Source organism: Ursus arctos, unplaced genomic scaffold (genome assembly GCF_023065955.2).
Source record: "Ursus arctos isolate Adak ecotype North America unplaced genomic scaffold, UrsArc2.0 scaffold_12, whole genome shotgun sequence".
NCBI lineage: Eukaryota > Metazoa > Chordata > Mammalia > Carnivora > Ursidae > Ursus > Ursus arctos.
This window is the reverse complement of record NW_026622786.1, coordinates 50,883,966-50,902,377: the sequence shown is the minus strand read 5'-3', so window position 1 is coordinate 50,902,377 and position 18,412 is coordinate 50,883,966. Positions and strand designations below refer to the sequence as shown.

General features: G+C 44.0%; 1 protein-coding gene across 7 annotated transcripts in view; it reads left to right on the top strand.

Moving 5' to 3' along the window:
- IL12RB2 (interleukin 12 receptor subunit beta 2) overlaps positions 1 to 17,879 on the top strand; it is an 81,034-nt gene extending 63,155 nt beyond the window's left edge. For 3 of the 7 annotated variants that reach the window (XM_026497847.4, XM_057310575.1, XM_057310576.1), the window contains 6 exons: positions 706 to 804; positions 895 to 1,053; positions 5,415 to 5,552; positions 8,342 to 8,432; positions 10,848 to 10,947; positions 15,944 to 16,868. In XM_026497847.4, coding sequence (XP_026353632.1) covers positions 706 to 804; positions 895 to 1,053; positions 5,415 to 5,552; positions 8,342 to 8,432; positions 10,848 to 10,947; positions 15,944 to 16,486 — 1,130 coding nt within the window. In that variant the 3' untranslated portion in view covers positions 16,487 to 16,868. The other 4 variants (XM_057310577.1, XM_057310580.1, XM_057310579.1 and 1 more) reach the window with 4 other exon arrangements.
- Positions 17,880 to 18,412: the final 533 nt, after the last annotated feature.

Below are 18,412 nucleotides of genomic sequence, written 5' to 3'. Positions count from 1 at the left end.
CAGCCAACGTCATGACGGACAGAAAATTGCAAAGTGTGGCATTTTAAAAGCTAGGAAGTAGCATTAACATTCCCAGGTGTCTTCTAACCTCCCGGCTGTGAAGCAGGTGTAATCTGACTGGAGCACGGAGGGGAACGCGGGGAAGGAGGGACAGAAGGAGAGGTTGGATTGCCCTGAGCGTGCCCAGTTAGTCTCAGCCGCATGGGGCCGATCCTGCTAAGCATGTCCGGAGTGAGAAGAGCTGTCCCGGTTCTGTGACTGCAAACCGCCAGCCGCACTTCTCTGTAAACAGCAAAGTATTTGTTTGTAGAAGTCCGTGAGGTTTTTTTTCTTGAAAGTGAGTTCTGTTTCAAAAGCAGTCTGTGTGGTTATATTTAAATCTTTGTTGGAAGTGCAATAGCTTTTGTCTCCTTAATCGTGATGACCCTGGAAAGACACTTCAGGTTGGCCTGTCTGTTCACCAGGAGGTGAAGTTGGGAGGTGGGAGCAGTGGCTTCCAGAAGCCATCAACTGGCAAACCGGATGCTGAGATTTCGTGACCTAGGTCACCCCTTTACCCTCAGTCCGGACTGTACTTGAACTATCTTCAAACTAAAGAAAGCAAAGAAGTGCCTTGAATGCATCCGTATCAGATACTTAACTGTCTCCCTTTAGTGACTCATACGTGATGCCAAACCTGTTGTAAGAACTCCCTTTTCCCTGCAGAGAACATAAAGCCCTACAGCTGCTACGAAATCAGCGTGTATGCGCTGTCGGGGGACCAGAGAGGAGGCAGCTCCATCCGGGCTAACTCTAAACACAAAGGTGAGTCTTGACACTTTTTGCCAAGTTTTGCTTTATTTCAACAGTTTGGATTTGGAGGGTGACGAAAGCCTCCTGTGTTCTACTTTGCAGCACCACTGAGTGGCCCCCACATTAATGCCATCTCAGAGGAAAAGGGGAGTGTATTAATTTCATGGAATGAAGTTCCAGCCCAGGAGCAAATGGGCTGCCTCCTCCATTATAGAATATACTGGAAGGAACAGGACTCCAATTCCCAGCCTCAACTTTGTGGTATGTGTGAGAAACAAATGCAGTAGGGTCTTTTTTATTTAGGTGTCGGGGACACGTAACTACACGCATGTGCATACTTACAGGTGCTAGCGCTGTGAGTGGCACGTAGTAGGTGCTCAGTAAATATTTGTGAAATTAACTGAATGAAGAAAAATAAAATATCTAAATGCACACATGCACACAGAGTTACTGAATATGTTATGTGCCAAGCAAATTGAAGAAGAGAAGGTAATGGACTAGGCTCTCAGGAGCTGCTCACAGGGGGAGATAGCATTTCAAAAAGCAATAACAGCACTTGAATACTATCATATAGACCCTTGAGGTTTGCAAGGGTTGAGTTGGGAGAAATTTTGAATCCCCACATTTGCAAATACTATCATAGCATATTATTTTCTCCTTAAAATGGGTAAAATACAATACAGTTTAAGTAACTTCTTATGACCTATAATTATTCTATAACTCTGAAATGAAAGCAATTAAATTTTGGCTGGGACATTATCTCAAATGATTTCATCTCTCATTTATGTCGGAGCTCCAAGTCGCTTGCCAGATTTGATGTTCTAATCTTTGATTTATTCAGAGTCGTGTTTTTTTTCCTGGCTTGACCTTCTTTTTATTTCATAAGCAGCTGGCTTTCTTTCAGGAGCATTTATCATAAAGAAACAATATTTTTATTCCTTCATGAGAGCTCTTAGGTCAGGGAGAATGCAGCAAAGCCACCCTGAGATGTGGGTACCAGCTGCCTGCCAGAGTGACTTTTACCTGGGAAACTGTACAGGGTGGTCCTTTCTCTTGACCTTAGAAGATCTTCAGTATTGCTTTTCTGAAAGTTATGACTCTTGATGCTAGTTAATTTTTATTATATCAATAATACTTGCACGTGGTAAAAAAACATTCAAATCGTTCAGAAAGCTATACAGTGGAAATTCTTCCTCCATTCTTAGGCTATAGCAGTTCTTCACATGTTCTTCCAGAAAAAAACTTAATGCACTTGTCAAGCATATATTTGGGATCATCATCTGTATTCTGATCTACATCTCGCTTTTTACCTCTCAATAATATATCGGTCCGCATCAGTCCGTATGGGTTTGCATCATTCCTTTTAACAGCTCTATAGAATTCTATTATAAGGCCTTGCAAGCAGTCACTTAACTAACCCACCATCGATAAGTAGAATCTATCATTGAACAGGGCTGCTTCCTACTGGGCCTGTCAGGGTAAGTCAGTTCGGAAATGCACCTGAGAACCTGATGACTTCATTGACCTCTTTGTGGGCCATTGGAGTTCTCTGTGTGAGATGTGCTGCTTCCCCCCACCCCAGCTGTCATTTTAGCAGAATTTAAGCCACGATGCCTATTAACAACCAACACAGTCAGCTGGTTCTTAAAGCCACTCTTGTACGTGTTGGAGAAAATCTCTTCCTTATTTTACTACGAATCTGATGAGTCTAAAGTCTATGTAAGGGCATTTTAAGTTTTATTTATTTATTTAGTAATCTCTACCAACTTAAGACCCTGAGATCAAGAGTCATACACTCCACGGACTGAGCCAGCCAGGCGCCCCTTGTGTAAGGGCATTTTAAAATAAGTTGAAAGGGGGTGCAGATTCACAGTCCTATTTCACACCACTTTAAGTTTCCTTTTGTTCCGGAAGCACTTACTGATGAATTAGACCTGCCCCTAACTTCAGAGAGCTCGCGGTCCACCGAGGGAGACGGTAGATCCCTATTGTATTTAGCAACCAGAAATCATTAGCAAATCCACAAGTACAGTTTCTAGAGACGGGTAGAGGGCTGTAGGTTGAGGACGAGGGAAAAAGACCCCAAGAGAGAGGCATCACACGCAGAGGAGGAGGATGGAGGGCCAAGGCGGAAGGGGCCCTGTCCTCTGTCTCTTGGGGCTGCCCCCGAGGCAGCTGCACGAAGGGGGCATGGGGAGCGCAGTAGGAGCACGTGGTGCTGCCGGAGCAGAAAGGAGGGGTGCAGCTGGGGTGGGCATCTGCATTTTCGTACCTTGCACAGGGGATTCTGTTGCGCAGCCCCTCCTCTGAAAACGCGCCGATACTGCCACGGGCACCAAGAGCGCGTGTCTCCACCTGCGCACACGTGCGTTGTTACTACCGGGCTGTTCTTGTCAACGGACTCTAAGCATCATGAAGGAAGAAGCCATGGCAATTTGCTCACCGTTGTCTCCCCGTACCTGCAATACAGCCAGGCATGCAGGAGGTGCTTCGTACAAACAGTATTTGTTGACTGACACATGAGTGACTACTGCCCCCCACTTTGGTAAACCAATGTAGATTGTTAGGTTAGAACTAGTTTCCAGTCCGTGCAGCTGTTTTGTCTGGTAGCACTTGACCTTCCTACCTGCAGCCTTTCAAAGGACTGGCAGCTATCCCATCTTCCAAAATGCTGCCTCCTTGTTTCACCACCTCGGCCTAAAGTTTCAGACCCCTGCGGATTGAATGCCCCCCCCTTTATCTCTGCTGGAGGTCACACTCCAGACCAGGCAGCAGAACCAGTATTTCTGGCATGACTTCTTTCTCCCATTACTCAACACAACCTCTTTTGCTAGCCAAACTTCTGGCGCCATCACCTGCCTCACTGCTCCCTCCACAGAGTTAATATTTTTGTTCTTCGTGTGTGTGTGTGTGTGTGTGTGTGTGTGTGTGTGTGTGTGTGTTTGCATGTAAACTTCTTTGGCCCAGCAAACCATTCAGATCCCTTCCCTCCTATTCTGAGGTCTCAGAGCCGACGGTGCCTTCATGCAGTCGGACAGTTGACTCTGATGCTCACTGATGCTTTGCTGCAGCAAGATGAGCAGAAGGTCTTTCCAAAATTAATGTTTTACTCTCCTGCCTCAGGAATAAGGAGAGATTTTTGAGTTTCATCATACTGCTTAAGTCTGGGCAAGCAACTTCATCAGGTTAGAGTTGGCTTGCCACTTTCCACGTGGTACTTTTTTCGCAACAGGATGTTGAATACAGAAATTGCCCTGATAGTCACAGCTGTTAAGCGATCTGCTCAGGCTTCAGCCCCTTTGCGTGGAGTGGCCACGATAGTACAGGACTCCTTCTTGCTGGTTACCCATAGTAAACAGGGGTATGGGAGCATAAGAGGTCTGTTTTCCCCACTGATGCAGATTCTGTGCCTTTGTATCCTTGGTGACTTGTCCAGAGCACAAGCTCAATAAATATTTGTGACTGTTGAAATAAGTTTAGCAAACAGGAACGTTGTCTGACCTGCCCTGGGGTTTGTGAGCTGGTAGCTGATATTGAGGCTCAAAGTGCTGGGTTCTAGTTTCCACCTGGATCACCAGCACAGGCACGCCTGAAGAGCCCGCAGGCTGCTCCTGCCCAAGTTCTGCCCTTGACCTTGTAGCCCCCCTGCCCCCGCATCCCCAGCTTTTGAGAAGTCACTCCAAAACTCACAGCCAGCAGATCCTGGAGGAGATTGCCTACGTTCTGCAAGAGGAGAAAAACAACATCAGAACCCAAAATCTTTCCTGCTGAGACTCTGCAGGGGTGTTGAGAGCAAAAGGGACTGATAGGCTAGGCTTAAACTCCTGAGTAAATCTAATCTAAGTACAATTGCTCCCACTTTTAGATTTTATGTCAAATTAAAGTAGATCATCGTATTAAACCCATTAAAGACCCGTGTCCAGAACCTACCAAAAAAAGCAGAAAATCAAAATTAATGTTACTTAACTATTTCATTAACTGCTGAACTTAGCTTGCTTAAAAATTCCATTGAAAACAATTTGTGTATTTAATTGCCTCCCCAAAAGTTCTCAAATATATCTTAAAATGTTGGAAACATTGTAGTCATAGGAAATGAAATGAGTTACTACAGCTAAATAATTTCAGAAGCAGAATGGTAGGGGCGCCTGGGTGGCTCAGTCTGTTAAGTGTCTGCCTTTGGCTCAGGTCATGATCCCCTGGGATGGAGCCCCCCTGGGTGTCCCTGCTCAGCGGGGAGTATGCTTCTCCCTCTCCCTCTGCCCCTCCCCACCCTTGTGCTCCAGGGAGAGCAGGCATGCGTATACACTCTGTCTCTGAAATAAAATCTTAAAAAAAAAAAAAGAAACCAGCAGAATGATAAAAGTTCTTTCAAAAGATTTTACCACAGAAAATATATTTAATTATTTAGGTATGCTGTGAAGTAGGACCTCCATAAATGACAGTATCTAGGGCCAATTAAAGTATTAAGTACTGATGAATTAGAACCATTTTAAAACCTCAACGTGCTTTTCTCTTTCAAATTAAATAAAGCATAACAACAGCAACAAAAATAAGTAAAAGCTCGCATTCAAATATTTCCTTTAATACGTGTCTTTCTTCTTTTATCTTTATCCTCCTTTCAGAAATTCCCTATAGGGTATCCCTAAATTCACATTCAATAGACAGCCTGCAGCCCAGAGTGACATATGTCCTATGGATGACAGCTCTGACAGCTGCTGGTGAAAGCCCGCCAGGAAACAAGAGGGAATTTTGTCTGGAAGGTAAGAAGCAACTTTAAAGGTGGTGTGTCCACCCTGGATTCCTACATGGGTATACACTCCCACTACGACTGGCAAAGAGATGATCACAGTTTCTCTAATTCATTAATTACTTTCTCGCTGCTACCCCTTTGCACTTGCTGTTTCCTTTAACTGGAGTACTCTACCACTTCATGGTCTGCTTGGAGATAGTACCTACTTATTTTTCAAAACTCAGCCTGAATGTTTCCTCCTCCAGGAAGCCTTCCCAAATGCACCTCCATAATTCCTTCATAATGCACTACATTTGACGCCTGTTCGAAACTCTGAATCCAATAGGCAGGAACTGATACCTGTTTATCTTTGAGGTCTAGTACGGTGCCCGGCACATGGTACTTGTTCACTAAATATCTGTTCCAATGGCCAATGGGAATAATCTCAATAATAACCATAGCAGCTAGTGCATATCAGATAGTTACATGCAGCGGTCATTGCGTTAAGTGCTTTGCATACTGTATTTGTTTGCCGGGGCCCTTGTAACAAAGCACCACAAACTGAGTGGCTTAAATAATAGAAATTTATATTCTCACAGTTGTGGAAGGTGGAAGTTCAGGGTGTCAGCAGGGTTGTTTCTTCTGAAGTCTCTGAGAGAATCAGCTCATAGAATTCCCCCTCCAGCTGAGGCGCAGTCTTCGGTGCTCCTTGGCTTGTAGATCTCTGCCTTTATCTTCACCTGGAATTCTTCTTGTATGTGTCTTCGTTCAAATTTCCTCTTTTTATAAGGACACCAGTCATACTGGGTCAGGGCCACCCTATTACACTCTGACCTTATCTTAACTAATTCCACCTGCAATGATCCCATTTCCAAATACAGTCACTTTCTGAGGTCCTGGAGGTTAGAATAACATACGGTTTTTTGTGGTGGGAAGACACAATTCAGCCTGCATAACACATACTTTTACTCATTTAATCCTGACCACTGCCACGTAAGGTGTCTGCTTTACACGATTGTACCTGGCCACAGTACCAGGAAGCACTCAATTCAAAAATGAATAAAGGAATTAGGGATTAGGATGCCTTTTTATAAGGCCCAGAAGGTACAGAAAGATTACCCAAAGTCATGGAAGTGGCAAGTGGTAGAATGACAATTCAAACTCAGGTTTTAGTGACCTCGGTTAAATCGGAGTGTATAAAGAAGGGACATAGCTCACATGGACTTGCCTCCGCAGGCTAAGTTGTGCTCTTCTCTTGGGCAGCACCTGTCTGTATCTGCTCCGAGCATGAAACCAGCTGTTCTTGCTCTGCAACCATCATTCAGGACTTTGTTGTTCTATGCCCCGTACTTCTCCGCTGGGAAGCCTGACAAACCCCATCCCCTAGTACCCCGTGAAAGCTAACTGTAAGCAATTAATTGGATTAATGACCCAGCATCTTTCTACCTGTGGTACCCCAGACTTGTCCCATCTGCCCAGGAAGGAAGGAAGGCAGATGCTACAGAAATTTCAGATGGGGCTGATTGTGCAGAGAGGTAGCAAAGCTGCCTGCGTCAGCTCCCCGCCCCCCCTTCAGCCCTGGTGGCACACATCTCTGGGGGGCTGGCAGGGCTGTGGCCTCTCATCCTTCCCTGCTCATCCTCCCTCCCCTGCCCCCAACCCCACCTGTCCTGCACACAGTTAGAAGAATCTTTCTGCAAGATGCCTGCTCCACGCTGACAGTCGGCCTCCTGCGGCACCCGTCAGTGGTTCCCCAAGGGCCTTCAAGCCGGAATTCAAACCGCTCCGTCTCCAAGCCCTGTGTGATCTGCTCCTGTTCATCTGTCTGGCTTCATCCTCTGCCACACGCTCATCATTTATCCTGGAAAGCAAGGCCAGACTACCTGCGGTTGCCCGACAGCGCAGCACTGTTTCTTCTTTCCATGCCTTCGCCTAGCTTTGTCTAGTCTGCTTCCCTAACTTGTCTGCTGTGCTGGCTCCATCCTTCAGATCTGTCGCTTTTCACATCGTGCCGTTGGGAGAACATCCTGAGCTGCCTTTGATGTCATTTCCCATGCCGATCCCTGCTACACTGCCTCTTACGTGCCTTTTTAAATGTATACCCCATGGCATCATGGTTTGTTTACATGTTTACACATCTGTCTCCCGGACTAGATTCATGGCTTAAGACAGCAGAGCCCATGGCCTAGTGACGTCTGCATCCCAGCACCTAAGAGGGCCTGATGCATTAATACTCAATAACTGGATGAAGTAATGGAGAATCCTGACACATAGCTGAGTACACATTCATAGCAAGGAATCCGAACAGTTTCAAAGACCCTAGAAAGACAGAAGGCTTTTCCAATGGTTTGGTAAAACCAGTGATACCATTTCTCAGGGGCTGCTTCTGTTCAGATACATCACCATGTGCTTTATATGTACCATCACTAATCTTCACAGCAACCCGTAAGGTAGACGTCATCATTCACCTTTTATAGATCAAGAATCTGAAGTCCACTGATCCCGTAGCAGTCAGCGGCAAAGCCAGGACTAGAACTCAGGGCTCCCAGTTCCCAGCCAGCGCTTTGTATACCACACCCCCTTCTCCTTCTGCCCCTGTTAAGAGGAAGGAGCCCTTGTAAGGCTGGAGTCCCTTCCTTAGAACCAGAGAGCTGGTCCCCTTAGGGCCCCTTCTCCCTAACCGAAGGGACAAAAACAAGTTGGCCTTGTTCCTGAGCCCAGCTATCCAGTAGCTGTGGGGAGGTGCCAGAGGGTTCACGCAACAGTATTTTTAGATGTTCGTGGCAGATAACTCAGTCACAGGGTTTGCTAACTTTTCAGGTAAAGCCAGTTGGAGTGTGTTTGTGGCACCAAGCATTTGCATTGCTGTCGTCATAGTGGGCATTTTCTCAATGCGTTACTTCCGGCAAAAGTGAGTTGGTTACATTTTCCAATTTCTGTAACTTTTTTTTTTTAAATGATAACAGCTGTTGCCACTATGGGTCAAAGAAATGGGCTTTCTCAAACATTGCTGGTAGCAGACTAAATTTATTCAACTTTCTTGGACAGCAGTATATGTTAAATTTTTTGAAAAAAAATAAAACCTATGATCTAGCAATTCCTAAGTAGAAATTTATTTTAAGTATAAGTATTTGCAGATATTTAGTGGCAAATATGTTCACTGAATTATTGTTCATTAATGGAGAACTATTTGAAAGAACCTACTTGCCCAGTGACATGGGACTGGTTTCCTACATCACAATATCTCATGCTGTATGGCGTATTATAGCCATTAAAGAGATAGAAGAAAATTAAATGGTATAATATTTGCAATATTACATGTTAAAAAGGTTGCAAGGAATTACACAACTTCACCTTTTAAAAAGTACATACACACACACATACCCATATGCAAGATATATCAGCTAGCATTAAATTTGCTTCTGTATAACATAAAAAGCCGATTATAGGACTTAAACTGGCCGGCAGTTTCTCACCCAAGTTAAGGAAGTAAACTCAGGTCGAGGACTGGTGTAGTAGCTCTGTAGTCATCAGGGATCTAGGCTCCTTTTGTCATTTCGTGCCACTGTCCTCTCTTGGCTTCCATCCTCAAGCTCACTTCATGGTCCAGTGACCACAGCCATCATGCCTGCATTCTACAACTACGGGGGGGAAGAAAGGTGCCCACACTTCCCTGTTCCGGAGCCTTTATGTGAAGAAGTCAAGACACTTTACTGAAGAAGTCAGGACACTTTTGGTTACACCTCATTGCCCAGAACTTGGTGAGGCAAGGGAGACTTAAAAATTGTGGTCTTACATCTGGGCCCACTGTCATCCCAGTATATCAGGGTCCTCTTCCTAAGGAAGAGGGTAAAGGAGTATTGGGTAGTGATTAACACTCTCTAACCCAAGGATAATGCACCAAAATATTAATGGTGGTTCTATCAGGGGCTAGAATAACAGGTGATTGTAGTTCTGTTTAACTATTTTCTACAATTTCTTTAAACGGGTATTATTCTGTAAAGAGAATCTTCTAATGAGTTATTCAATACAGAGATTTCTTCAAATGTGTAAAGAGAAGAGGTCAAAATAAAACTAGCTCAAAGTCATTCTACTAGCCATTGAACTTGTCTGAAAGGCTTTACATTTATTGAAGCTCCCTTGTGTGACAGATACTTCAAAGCAGCGCTCTCTTTAGGTAAACTTTGAAAAAGTTTAATTCAAATAGAGTCAAGCAGGATCAAACTCATCTTCTTGAGGGAAATATTATCAGTTAGGGTGAAGACTTTTTTGTTAAAAAAAAAAGTCACCAGATATATGGCTTTAATAAAATAGTTTCTCTCCCATAGAACAGTCCTGAGGTGAGTCATCCAGGTTGGTTGGCAGCTGTGCTCCAGTCATTAGGGACCTAGTTTTCTTCCACCTTATTGGCCCACCATCCCTTGGGCACTGTCCTCATCTGCATGATCTGCTCACATTTGTTTGGAGAAAAACCCGTTACGTGGGCCTATCTCTTGCTTCAAAGGGCTAAACCTCCATTCTTATTAAACATCAAAGCTTTTTAAAGCTAGTTCTTAAAAAATGTTTCATATTAGTTTTGAATTTTTTAAAAATAAAAGTTTAAGTCACATGCATTTATAAGAAACATTTTTAGGACTTTTTTCCTTCCATGTCATGAAAGTAATGTAAACAATTTTAAAATATTTTCAAAAGCCCAGAAATGATAAAGAAAAAAGACCCATATTTCTTCTATCAAATACAACTACTGTTAACAGTTTGGATTATTTTTTTTTTTTCTAGGCATTTTTAAAAAATACAGTTATGTTCAAACTACTTATGCCATTTGTATATTGTTTTGCTTTTTAAGGTTTTTTTTGTTTTTGTTTTGTTTTTACTTTTAGCATAATAGTTTACCTGTTACTGCGAACACTTTATCAACATTCTAAACTAAGTAGTAAGCTCCCCACGGACAGGAACTATGTCTTCTTGTTTGCTCCTCCATCCCCAGTACGTGGCATGTGCTCATCACTCGCTGGGGCTTCCGTCCATGTTTGCAGAATGAATGCATGGCTGGATAGTGACAGCTAAACATTACACTGAGTAAAAGTTTCATAGTTTATTTAGCAAACCCCAAACAGCGGCATCATGAGTCTATCATCTATCCAAACTCCACAGAAAACTAGTCTAGCCTTGCATGATGCATCATCTTTCTCCTTCAGGGTTTTTATGCTACTCATTTGCATACCCCTATACTGAACCGCCTCTACAGTGAAATCAGTGCACTAAGAACCAATGCCTCCATGCCACTGTGGGCACACTTAACCAGATGTCATTTTTTTATCTATAGGGTATTTGTTCTTCTTTCGGCCCTCAGACCTCAGTGGTGTAGTAAAGAAATTCCAGACCCAGCGAACAGCACCTGGGCCAAGAAATATCCCATCGTGGAGGTAAGGTTATAAAGCCTTACTGGTGAGTTGATGGGATTCCAGTGATGCAGGTTTCCCATTCTAGTTACAAGGAGACCTAGGTGCTTAGTTCCTATGGATAAGATGGAGCCCCTGTGCTAGGTTACTGAGTCACCACTCCTATGCACAGAATTTTCTGAAGCTTACGACCAAAAAGACCCATAGCTTTTCATTCCTCTCTCTGCCTTATGCTCCCCTCCTCACCTCAACTACTTCAAAAGAAATTTAAAAAGCAAGTATTTTTGCCATTTGCTGAGCACTAGCTTGACTCATCCAAATTCAAGAGAATTGGAGTTTTACCGTGACATTTCCTGTCCTGAGCATAGAACAGATAAATAGAGCTCAGACTATTTTGGTGTTGGCAGAAAGCCAGTAAGTCATTCCATTGTGTAAGGAAAAGGTTTTCAAGAAGGAGAGGCTGCTCGGCTGGCAGATGGGAGAGCGGAGACTAAAGGATGAGAAGGGTACTGCCGCACAGCCCGAGGAAGTGAGAACAGCTCACGTGGGCAAGATGGTCATCTTGGGTGGGTGTTCTGGGAGTTGGAGGCATCTGAACATGGAACAAGACTGTGCATTTCAGGGGAGCAAAGGGGAGAAAGGCAGTATGCCAGTATTCTTCCCATTGCCCAGCACCCTGGCAGCCCCACACTCTCCCTCACACCTCATAGCCATTCTCCTCCAAGATTCTCCTCCTCAGTTACACAGCGCATTCTCTCATCCACACCCTTCCTCAGGCCAGAAGCCAGTGGTACCAGCTGCTGCTCAGAGAGAGAGCGGGTTTCAGCCATGTCTGCCTCAGTGGGAACTGAAGGCACTACTGTTAGTGCCTTTGAAATAAAGTTTGGGTGCAAACCCCACCTCTGCTACTTACTATGGTGGATGGCCCTTGGGCAACTTGCCTGATGAACTGAGCCCTAGTTTTACCCTCTGTACAGGAATGGACAGTATCTCCCATGTAAACTGGTGTGGGGATTAAGTAAAATGCCGTGTAACGCACATGGGTCATACAAGGCAAAGGTGGTTCACTTTCTTCCCAGGAAGACTCACACTTGACATATTTCACTATTGAGGTATTTTGTCCCTATTAAGTTACAATAGCAAGAACAATAACAACAGTTTTTATATATGTAGACATATATTTAATTATATGTATATGTCATATACATGATACATAATTATATATAATATAGTATATAATTGTATTAAGTAATATATTCATGTTTATATATATTTATCTGAGGCATACCTCAGATTTATTGGTTTAGTTTTGAACCACTGCAATAAAGCGAATATTGCAATAAAATCAAATGAGTTTTTAGGTTTCCCAGTACATATAAAAGTTACGTTTATATTACACTGCAGTCTATTAAGTGTGCAGTGTACTGTCTAAAAACACAATATACATACCTTAATTTCAAAATCCTTTACTACTAAAAAATTCTAATCCTCATCTGAGTTTTCTGCTAGTCATAATCACTGATCATATATCACCATAACAAATATATTAATGAAAGAGTTTGAAATGTTGCAAGAATTACCAAAATGTGACACAAAGACACAAAGTGAACAAATACTGTTGGAAACATGATGCCAGTAAACTTGTTTGAAGCAGGGTTGCCACAAACCTTCATTTTGTAAAAAACACAGTACCTGCAAAGTGCAATAAAGCCAAGCATGATAAAATGAGGTATATCTGTAGCTTTTATATAGCAGGCACTTTAAAAAAAAACCTCTTTCATGCATTAAAATCTAATCCATACAACAGCTCTAGGAGGTTGCACTATTATCCTCATTTCAAAGATGAGAAAACTGAGGGACAGAGGACTAAGTAACTTGCCCAACACTAGTTGGCTAGTAAATGGTGGGTCCTGGATTCACACACAAGTAGGATGTTCTATCTGACATTATATTGTATGCTCTAAAAGATCTTTAAGCATACAGTGAGGGGAGTGTTTCTAGCAGTCAGCACCTCTGAGCTGAACAGGCTAACTGAAGAGGTATTCACACACTGGGCCCTAACTTGGTGGCAATCTTGTGATGACCTACGTGCTCACACTCAATAAGGATGCTGTTGCCGGTGGCAGAGATGATTCAAATACGAGAAGCTGCATCATTTGAGCTTTACGATCCCTCTCTTCCAATGCTGAGATTCCACAGTCCCACGTCCTAAGAGCCTGAAATAGCACAGTGGGAAGCATCTCTGGGTCAGTCCCGGACACATGGCTCCCGAACTTGTAGCTTTGGCGTCATGGTCTCTGTCTGCCTCTGGTTGGGAATGAGGAGAAACAGAGGCATGCAGGGCCTAGGAAAGCCGTAAAAACCTAGAAGAAATGCTAAGACAGACACACAAAGGTTTAGAGACATTAACACAGGGAAGAGATAATAGAAATTGCCATTCATGTGTCCAAAATTATATAGTGTAAGTATGTTCATTGTAGCATTATAAATAGAAGCCAAAAAACTGGGCATAATATAGCCTGCCACCAGGGGAGCAGATTAAACGTGGGTACATCCATACAACAAGATTTAAGCAACTACTGAAAAAAAGAGAGAGATCCACATGTCTAAAAATCCCTAAGATATTTGAAGGTGAAAAAAACAGTTTGTAACAGTTGTCTAAAATGGGTTCTCATTTGTATAAAAAGGAGGGAGATTTTATATACACACACAACTGCAGCATGTGTAGAGGGTATTTCTAGAAGCCTACATATGAAACTGATAATGCTGGTTGCCTTTGAGTAGCGGGTTGGAGGTTAAGAGGGTCACTTAATTTTCATTACAAAGTTTCTTCAAACTCTAACAAAACTATGTGCATATATATCTTTTGCAAAAATAACTGGTAAATTAGAAAATAAAATTTAGCTTAAACATGGCATCTGTGATGATGGCCTTGAGGCAGCCTCAGAACCCCGTGTCACTTGACCCCTGAAGTGGGTGGACTGTTTTTAAAGACCCAAACTGCTCTCCTGGTAATAGGCTGAGGCAAACATTAGAAACAATATTCTTTCACCTCCAACAAAATTCTCAGAATTCTGAGTTCCCAGGCCTTAGCTCCTGTGCTCCCTTACCACTTTTTAAGATGTGTCTAAAATATAACATGTCTTCAAGTTCTAGAGAAAAGGCCAAATCATAAAGGGGATCACTGGGATGTTCTCCATTTTGAGTTTGTAGAAACTAAACCATGTCCATGAGGTACCTGAACTAATGGTGGTCTCAGAGGCCTTACCCCAGGACTTGTTAGCCAGAGGCCCTGCTTTGTACAAGCTCTAAGGAGCAGGCTCTATCAATACTGTCAAAGCCTTCAAGAAGGCATAGCAAATGCCTCACCTTATGAAAAAAAACAAACCATTTTCGCATCCTGTGTAGTCTCTCCCACACCTGGGGTAACAATGCTTTGTTAGCTATGCTTCCCCGAGCTAAAGACCATCTACCAAGCCAGACCATTGTGCCACGGCCAGTTTGGGTAATGATCAGAAAAGAGCACACTCCTAAAAAAGAAACACACACTTACCCTCCAGCTTGTCAGTGTCCTTTGCGGAAGTCTGTCCTGAGACAGCACCATCAGTCACTTGTTGGAATCTTGCCATGCTCGAGGAAGAAGGGGACATCAGAGGCCAATCCAGACCTAAGCACTCTTACACAACTTGGCATTTGACAGATGAGCACAAAGGCCAGAGAGGTTGATGGAGTTTCCCCAAGCTGTAGAGTTTCGGAGTTGGGACTAGTTCTCAGGGTTTCCCCTGTCTAAGGCTATTTTTTGTCATCCTACCCCTCTCTTAAGGCATGAATGATCCCTGATTGTAGATGGTTTATGGACATGTTAAAAAAAAGAAAAAGTGACAGTATAAAATATCATGTGCCAAGAACCTGAAAGTGGTTCTTTGCTGTTGTAGGAGTCCAGTGGAGGAAACAATCAGGAGGGGCTTCATGAGAGAGGAAGAGCATCAAGCAGGAAATGGTGCAGCCAACAAAAGCAGGGTGGAGGTTGGCAGTGGAAGCGCCCAATGTGGTGGTGGCACTGAGAAAAAATGTGTTTAAAAAGACCAGGATGGTGTGCCTGAAATAGTTTCTGAATGGAGACATGAGGAGGTAGAGGAAGGTGCAAGAACCTGACTACCAGTCTAAGGGCTAGAAGCTTCACTGCACATGTAAGTCTAGATGATAGCGGCTTTGGAACTCTGCTTCAGAAAGAACAAGCAGTCAGTGTGAAAGATAGTTTTGAGGGGTAGGTAGAGCCCAATAAAGCACAGAAAGAGAAATGTTCATAAAGCACTTGGACTCAGGAATCCACAATAAGATAGGAAAGAATTAGGACATTGACGAGCTAGTAACTGATGTGATATTGACAAAGAGAAGGCAGAGAAGTAGCAGACAAAATTAGCCATAGAGGAAAAAGAATTAATTACTCCAGTTTCCAGTTTACCCTGAACCTTTAATCAAAGCCCAAACTCATTAGCATCCTTTAAAGATCTCCTCATTAGGCAACCTCAGATTTCCAAAGCCTCAGTTTGCCTGGCAAAGGAAAGAACTAGCAGGTTCCAGAACAGAACAGTCCTCCTGGCCTGTTACCTCCCTACTTGGAAAGTATCTCTCTCAAGATTAGCTCTAGTGAGACTTCTTGAAAGTCTTCTCTGCCTCCTCCCCCAGACAGGAGCAAGCCCAGCCTTCCCTTTGCACCTACCTCGCCCTCTATCCTGGAGAAATAGCTAGTGCAGTTGGACTCCTCAGAAACAGTCTGGCTGAAGGTTGAGCAGAGTCGCTCCCTGGCTGGGGGGTTGAGGAGTCCATGGCTCCTGTCTCTCTTCCTCCCTGACGATGTTGACTGCTTCACTCCTGTCACAAAGGCAACGGCCCCCAGTGTCCCACCTTGAGCCAACTAGGCAGTGCAGCCTTCAAGGCTGCATAACCCTGGAAAAGTCAGTTGTCAAGGGCTACTTACGTAACATGGCTGTATGAGCCTCTTCCTCCCCTTTCTCAGGAGAAGACGCAGCTGCCCTTGGACAGGCTCCTGACAGATTGGCCCAATCCTGAAGAACCTGAGACCCTGGTCATCACTGAAGTCCTTCATCAAGTGACCCCAGTCTTCAGACATCCCTGTCACCCCAACTGGCCGGACAAAGGACAAGGAGTCCAAGGTCACTACACCTCTGAGGAAGACACAGGGTACAGTGCCTCAAGCCTACCACCTTCAAAAGCTCTCATAGCAGAGACAGGACAACTAGTGGATCTGTACAAGATGCTGGGGAGCAGGGGCCCTGACTCAAAGCCAGGACACCTAGTCAGCCCCTTGACAGCCCTCCCAGTGGACTACCTTCCCACCCATGAGGGATACTTACCCGCCAACATAGAGTATCTCCCTTCACATGAGGTTCCTGTAACTGACCCTCTGGAAGAACTAGAGCCTCAGCACATCTCTCTCTCTGTTTTCCCTTCAAGTTCCCTTCACCCACTCACCTTCTCCTGTGATAAGAAGCTGACTCTGGATCGGTTAAAGATGGGGTGCAGCTCCCTCATGCTGTAAGTGGTGAAGCTTGGAAAGTCAATGTGTTCCCAGGCCCCAATGAGTCCCACTTCCCCAGTCCCCTGCTCCAGTGGTGAACACCTCTGGGTGCTGCCATCAGGTTTGCAACTAGAGGGCAGATAGGCCGCTCAGGGTCAATCTTGGGAACTGAGAATTGGCTTTAACCCGGATACCTCATCTTGCCTTCTCCAGAGCCTTAGTATTACGGTTAATCCTTGAACAATGTGAGGGTTAGGGGCACAGGCTTAAATCGGTGTATTTTTTTAGTCCCCAGAACGTTAACTGTTGGCCTGATGACCACTCTTATTGATAACATATTTTGTTGTATGTATTATATACTGTATTCTTACAATAAAGCTAGAGAAAATGTTAAGAAAATCATACGGAAAATGTATTTATAGTACTGTACTGTATTCACTGAAGAAAATCCACCTAAATAGACCCGCACGGATAAAACCTATGTTGTCCAACGGTCACCTGTACACTGTGTGCACCTAGACTCCAATCTGGGTTCCTGCAACTTTCTTGGCTCTGTTGGCTAGTAAAGGGAAAGGGCAGAGTGGAAACCAAGGCTCTTACTAGCAATCACTAACAGTCCAGGGACTGCTCATGCAACAATTTATAAGGCAGCTCCTACACAGCAGGTCATACACCTGGGTCAGTAGCATCCAATAGGCCTAAGGTAGAAATGTTATATTTATCTTCACTGTTCAATGCCGTAGATATGAACCACATTGGCATGTGTGTAGTAGTGATGAGGAAGTAAGTGGTTTTGATTGTAATTAGTCACACATGGCTAGTGGCTACTGTATTGGAGGGCACGAATCTAAATGACGGATACACTAGTAAACATTACAGGAGTTTTCAGAACAGATCAACCCAGTTTTACAGATGAAGACATAAAAGACCCTCGTGAACACCAATATAGAAGGCCCCCCAAGATGGTCATGAATGTCCTTGTGAAAGCCTACACAAATGTACCTTTTTCCTATTTTATCTTCACCCTTTCAGTGAATCAAGGGCAGCTGGATGATGGAAAGTTACCAGAAACCTGCCCTGAAGACCCTGGGCCTCTAAGACCCTAACCACTAATGTTATATTTGTGTCACCCCCTTCTCTCCAAGGCATCCTGTTTTTCCTTTCTCAGGAAGGCTCTGAGTTGGTCCTCAGACAGCTCAAGTTCAGCCTAGAAGATAATTCTCTTTTTCTCAACATGAACTTTAACACATGTTTTACTCATTTAAAGCTGGCTTGTCACCATCCCTTACCCCATCACTGCCTCTATCTCTTCACTATAGGCCCTTCTGCAAAGGTGGTAGGGAAGGCTTTCAAAATGCTTAGCGCCCTTCCCAAAGTAACAGGCTGTCAAGCCCCGGGCCCACCCCTTACCCTGACTTCAACCCAAACACTGGCACCGAGACAGTGTTGGTTTACCAGATGTCCCTCAGAGCTCTAGAAGTTGAAATCATGAGCATTTGCTCTGCTTATTCATGTTTAATTCTTTATCTATGCTCCCTGCCACTCCAAACATCTTTAGTTTCCTCAGGCTTTCTTTGAAAAGCTGAAGTTCCTTCCTTACATCTATTCTACTCTATTTAGGTGCGGAGCAGCACCCTCGCACATGGCTTCTTGCATCTCAGCAGCCTCAGTGTTGGCTTGGCTATACCCAGGATGTGGTGCCCCATGTTTGACTGTTTATAAGTCATAACAGACAAGGCCACCTCCTCAGAAGCTGGCTAACTTATCACCTCTTGACAATGGGAGCCAACTTCCCTTCTTGCAGTACCTGCTTTACCTATTTTGGATTTTCTTTTGATTGCCTGACATCCATCTTAGTCATTCATCCCTTCCCCGCTTGGACCCAACACCTAGCTCCAATCCCCTTATTACCCCTAGACCCTTTCCCGTCTCCAGGTGATACTGCAT